We start from the raw sequence: 6,000 nt of genomic DNA on the forward strand, positions 1-6,000 counted from the left end.
CACCCCACAAATTGAGTCCATGAAAGATTGAACTTTGTCACAAGTTAGTGGAATATGAGACTTTGTAAGAAAAAACGAAAAAAAAATAATCCTAATTTTCCGCTAACTTGTGCCAAAAAAAATAAAAAATTTCTAGGAACTCTCCATGCCCCTCACGGAATACCTTGGGGTGTCTTCTTTCCAAAATGGGGTCACTTGTGGGGTATTTATACTGACGGAAAATACAAATGTGATAGTACTCTACATCCAGCATTCATGCTGGATGAGGCATTGGTGTACATTTTGGCCAAAGTGTAATAAGCCACTCACCACGTCAAGGTCGCCTCTAATGAGTGGTCCCTAACACTAGTTCCTACCTGTTCATGGGCCATGACAGCCACACAAAGTCCAGGGAATGTAGGTCAGCATACACGCCAAGCACACTCTGCTTTTAACCCCGTCCGGTGCCATTACAGCTTTCATCGGATCCAGGGATGCAAGTGCCAACATGCACGCTGAGCCCACCATATACACTGCTCAAAAAAATAAAGGAAACACTTAAACAACACAATGTAACTCCAAGTCAATCACACTTCTGTGAAATCAAACTGTCCACTTAGGAAGCAACACTGAGTGACAATCAATTTCACATGCTGTTGTGCAAATGGGATAGACAACAGGTGGAAATTATAGGCAATTAGCAAGACACCCCCAATAAAGGAGTGGTTCTGCAGGTGGTAACCACAGACCACTTCTCAGTTCCTATGCTTCCTGGCTGATGTTTTGGTCACTTTTGAATGCTGGCGGTGCTTTCACTCTAGTTGGTAGTATGAGACGGAGTCTGCAACCCTCACAAGTGGCTCAGGTAGTGCAGTTTATCCAGGATGGCACATCAATGCGAGCTGTGGCAAGAAGGTTTGCTGTGTCTGTCAGCATAGTGTCCAGAGCATGGAGGCGCTACCAGGAGACAGGCCAGTACATCAGGAGACGTGGAGGAGGCCGTAGGAGGGCAACAACCCAGCAGCAGGACCGCTATCTCCGCCTTTGTGCAAGGAGGAACAGGAGGAGCACTGCCAGAGCCCTGCAAAATGACCTCCAGCAGGCCACAAATGTGCATGTGTCTGCTCAAACGGTCAGAAACAGACTCCATGAGGGTGATATGAGGGCCCGATGTCCACAGGTGGGGGTTGTGCTTGCAGCCCAACACCGTGCAGGACGTTTGGCATTTGCCAGAGAACACCAAGATTGCAAATTCACCACTGGCGCCCTGTGCTCTTCACAGATGAAAGCAGGTTCACACTGAGCACATGTGACAGACGTGACAGAGTCTGGAGATGCAGCGGAGAACGTTCTGCTTCCTGCAACATCCTCCAGCATGACCGGTTTGGCATTGGGTCAGTAATGGTGTGGGGTGGCATTTCTTTGGAGGGCCGCACAGCCCTCCATGTGCTCGCCAGAGGTAGCCTGACTGCCATAAGGTAACGAGATGAGATCCTCAGACCCCTTGTGAGACCATATGCTGGTGTGGTTGGCCCTGGGTTCCTCCTAATGCAAGACAATGCTAGACCTCATGTGGCTGGAATGTGTCAGCAGTTCCTGCAAGGCGAAGGCATTGATGATATGGACTGGCCCGCCCGTTCTCCAGACCTGAATCCAATTGAGCACATCTGGGACATCATTTCTCGCTCTATCCACCAATGTCACATTGCAGCACAGATTGTCCAGAAGTTGGCAGATGCTTTAGTCCAGGTCTGGGAGGAGATCCCTCAGGAGACCGTCCGCCACCTCATCAGGAGCATGCACAGGCGTTGTAGGGAGGTCATACAGGCACGTGGAGGCCACACACACTACTGAGCCTCATTCTGACTTGTTTTAAGGACATTACATCAAAGTTGGATCAGCCTGTAGTGTGTTTTTCCACTTTAATTTTGAGTGTGACTCCAAATCCAGACCTCCATGGGTTGAAAAATTTGATTTCCATTTTTTTATTTTTGTGTGATTTTGTTGTCAGCACATTCAACTATGTAAAGAACAAAGTATTTCAGAAGAATATTTAGTTAACTCAGATCTAGGATGTGTTATTTTTGTGTTCCCTTTATTTTTTTGAGCAGTGTACTTCTCCTGGAGCCAAATGGCTACTGGTAGGTTCTATATAAGCAGACTCAGTTTTATACTGACTTTAAAACCACCCTCCAGGACAGATTGACTGGTCAGGTGTGCATGACTCTAAGGAGATCGCCACGCCTCCAATATATACTACAAAGAAAAAATGTGAGGGATTGAGTCAGCACAACCTGTATGTAGGTGCACATCACTATGGCGAAATAAATATACAAATGGAAAATACAAATGGTATTTATACTGCCCTGGCATTTTAGGGGCCCTAATGCGTGAGAAGTCGTTTTAAATCCAAATGTGTTAAAAATGCCCTGTGGTGCTCTTTAGAATTTGGGCCCCTTTGCCCACCTAGGCTGCAAAAAAGTGTCACACATGTGGTATCGCCGTACTCAGAAGAAGTAGGGCAATGTGTTTTGGGGTGTCTATTTACATATACCCATGCTTGGTGAGATAAATATCTGTCAAATGACAACTTTGTATAAAAAAAAAAAAGGGAAAAGTTGTCTTTTAGAGAGATTTCTCTCACCCAGCATGGGTATATGTAAAAATACACCCCAAAACAAATTGCCCAACTTCTCCTGAGTACGGCAATACCACATGTGAGACACTTTTTTGCAGCCTAGGTGGGCAAAGGGGCCCAAATTCTAAAGAGCACCTTTAGGATTTCACAGGACATTTTTTACACATTTTGATTTCAAACTACTTCTCACGCATTAGGGCCCCTAAAATGCCAGGGCAGTATAACTACCCCACAAGTGACCCCATTTTGGAAAGAAGACACCCCAAGGTATTTCGTGATGGGCATAGTGAGTTCATGGAAGTTTTTTATTTTTTGTCACAAGTTAGTGGAATATGAGACTTTGTAAGAAAAAAATAAATAAAAAATCATCATTTTCCACTAACTTGTGACAAAAAATAAAAAGTTCTATGAACTCACTATGCCCATCAGCGAATACCTTAGCGTGTCTACTTTCCGAAATGGGGCAATTTGTGGGTTTTTTCTACTGTCTGGGCATTGTAGACCCTCCGGAAACATGACAGGTGCTCAGAAAGTCAGAGCTGCTTCAAAATGCCGAAATTATCATTTTTGTACCATAGTTTGTAAACGCTATAACTTTTACCCAAACCAATAAATATACACTTATTGCATTTTTTTTAATCAAAGACATGTAGAACAATAAATTTAGAGAAAAATTTATATAGAAATGTATTTTATTTTTTTTACAACTGAAAAATTTCATTTTTTTGCAAAAATTTCGGTAAATTTCAATTAATAACAAAAAAGTAAAAATGTCAGCAGCAATGAAATACCACCAAATGAAAGCTCTATTAGTGAGAAGAAAAGGAGGTAAAATTCATTTGGGTGGTAAGTTGTATGACCGAGCAATAAACCGTGAAAGTAGTGTAGTGCAGAATTGTAAAAAGTGGTCTGGTCATTAAGGGAGTTTAAGCTAGGGGGGCTGAGGTGGTTAATGACAGCAATGAAATGCGGTGGAAAGTTTTTTTTTTTTTGGGATTAAGTTAATTTTCATGGCAAAGAAGGACTATGCAATTCATCTGACCACTCTTCATAACATTCTGGAGTATATGCAAATTGCTATTATAAAAACTTAAGCAGCAACTTTTCCAATTTCCAATATTTATCTAATTCTCAAAACTTTTGGCCACAACTGTACACAGAACTGCCTGTATTGCCCAAATAAAATTGCTTCGTGGAGTTGAGTCACTACCCACTGACCTGTAAGGGTTGATGACACTGTGGTTATATGTTAATTATGGTAAAAATGAGTGAAAACCATTTGAAGAACTGAAACAACCATACCTGGGATAGCCCCCGGGGGAGCACACTGGTATTTCACTGTACATTGTTAATGGTCATGCAAAACCATTAAAGGGATATTCCACTTTTATTCCCTATCCACAGGAGATAGAGTACTGCACTCGGCGCTTCTGTAGAAATGAATGACTGGACCAGCCGCTCCATCCATTTCAGGGGGGGGCTCCACAGGGTACGTGACCCCTGTTCTTATGATCAGTGGGGGTCACGGTGGTAGGACCGCCACCAATCTGATAGCTATCCCCTATCCAGCAGATAGGACACAACATGTTATAATCGGAATACCTCGATAACCCTGTACAGTATATGTAATTTACCAGTCGTCATACTAATATGTAGCATTTGTGTTTGCAGACCAGCAACTTGTGCAGTATACAACGTATCCACTCATGGCTTTTCTGGACAGTGATCCCGGCTCCTTCCTATCGGAGACGCAGACTAGCAAAGCAAGCGAACTAGACAATCCTTTGGAATCTAGCCTGGACTCTGAGCCGCCACAGAGTAAACTGGTGCGACTGGAGCCGCTGACTGAGGCAGAGGCCAACGAGACAACCCTGTTTTATTTATGTGAACTTGCCCCTTCACCCCTGGACAGCGATATGCCCCTGCTGGACAACTGAAGTGCCAGGGGTACCACACACCTGTATATATTCATCAAAATGATGAACTATTTATTTGAAGTATCATTTTGGTACTGTTTCTCTTTGTTTGTTTGTTTTTTGCAACTTTCAGACACTGCAATTTCACATTTTGTTTATGCACAATAATAACCTTAGTTTTAGCAAAAAGGGCCGATTGTTGCATTATCCAAGTATATTTTTACTATAATTGTAGGTTAGAAACCAGAGCCCCATTTTGTTTCACGTGTAATGTATATAGACCTGCTCTATGGTGTCCAAAAAAAAAAGGCTAAGCTGCACCCCTTTAATGAGACACTTCCATCAGAAAGTAGTTTTTTTGTTAGTTTTTTCTCATTTCAACAGTACTGTACCATTAGAAACAAAATATTGTCCCTCTGTAGCAACCTGCACATATAGTGTAGATGGGGAACCCACTGTTATCGTGTTGCCGCTGTGAGGGAGCGATTTAGTAAAATATTGACTGCCCAGAGAAGAGCATAGCACTTATCAGTGCCAAGTGTGATCCTCTAATTGAGTCGCTCTATCTGCGGTTTGTCCAAACGAAGGGGAAATAAAAGGCTATGTACACCTTAGTGAGCATTATTTTAGGGTTGAATTTTACTCGTTTTGAGTGAAAATCTTATTTTTTTTCAGTTGGCCTTTATTAAAAATGTTCATCCATTTCTGAGAATCAAAACTAAGTCTGTTTGGAAGCTGTCGCTTTCGTTTTTGTAGAGCTCGCGCCTCTGATCTCCTGACCTCATAAACACTCATTATAGCTAAATTCTTGGCAAACGGATAGATAATAAGTGTTTGAGGTCAAGAAGTTAGAGAGAAGTGGTACACGTTGACTGGATTAAAAGAAAACCAAGTGAAAGCTGGCAAAACAGACTTTTTTTAAATTAAATTTCAGAAAATGCAGGCATTTTTAATAAAGACAAATTTTAAGAAAAAAAATGTTTTAGCCAAAAATGAGTAAAATTCAATCCTATAAAGATGCCCCTGAAGGTGTATATAGCCTTTAAAGAGCCAAGGCAAGAATAGAATACATGGAGTGACTTCAAAATATTCCGTAAAACCATCCACTTTTTTTTTACATAGAATATTCATATTATAGGTTGATGGTAGTGTCCCTTTAACGTATAATGCACCTTGCAAGCATCACTATGGATGGTGCAGTGTGCCTTGTTTGAGAGCAGGAGTACATATGTATATACACAATGCTGGAATTGTATCCTGTGTTCGGATGGCTATGGAAAGTGCAAGAAAATGTGACCTAGGAACTAAAGTGCCTGTCCTTTTAGCGTGCTTTGAACAGCAATTTTTATTTTGAGGGACCAATGACTATCACTGTTCAATGATACATTGTGGATCTTTTATGTAAACCTGTTAATACACTACTTACAGAAGGTGGCTTTACCTAAATAAACAGATCTGTCCATAATT

General features: G+C 41.7%; 1 protein-coding gene across 3 annotated transcripts in view; it reads left to right on the plus strand.

Annotated features, from left to right (window-relative positions):
- HSF2 (heat shock transcription factor 2) overlaps positions 1-6,000 on the plus strand; it is a 51,186-nt gene extending 45,186 nt beyond the window's left edge. For all 3 annotated transcript variants that reach the window (XM_040429085.1, XM_040429087.1, XM_040429086.1), the window contains one exon: positions 4,289-6,000. In XM_040429085.1, the coding sequence (XP_040285019.1) occupies positions 4,289-4,554 (266 nt within the window). In that variant the 3' untranslated portion in view covers positions 4,555-6,000. The remainder of the gene's footprint in view (positions 1-4,288) is intronic.

This window comes from Bufo bufo, chromosome 4, assembly GCF_905171765.1.
Source record: "Bufo bufo chromosome 4, aBufBuf1.1, whole genome shotgun sequence".
NCBI classification, from domain to species: domain Eukaryota; kingdom Metazoa; phylum Chordata; class Amphibia; order Anura; family Bufonidae; genus Bufo; species Bufo bufo.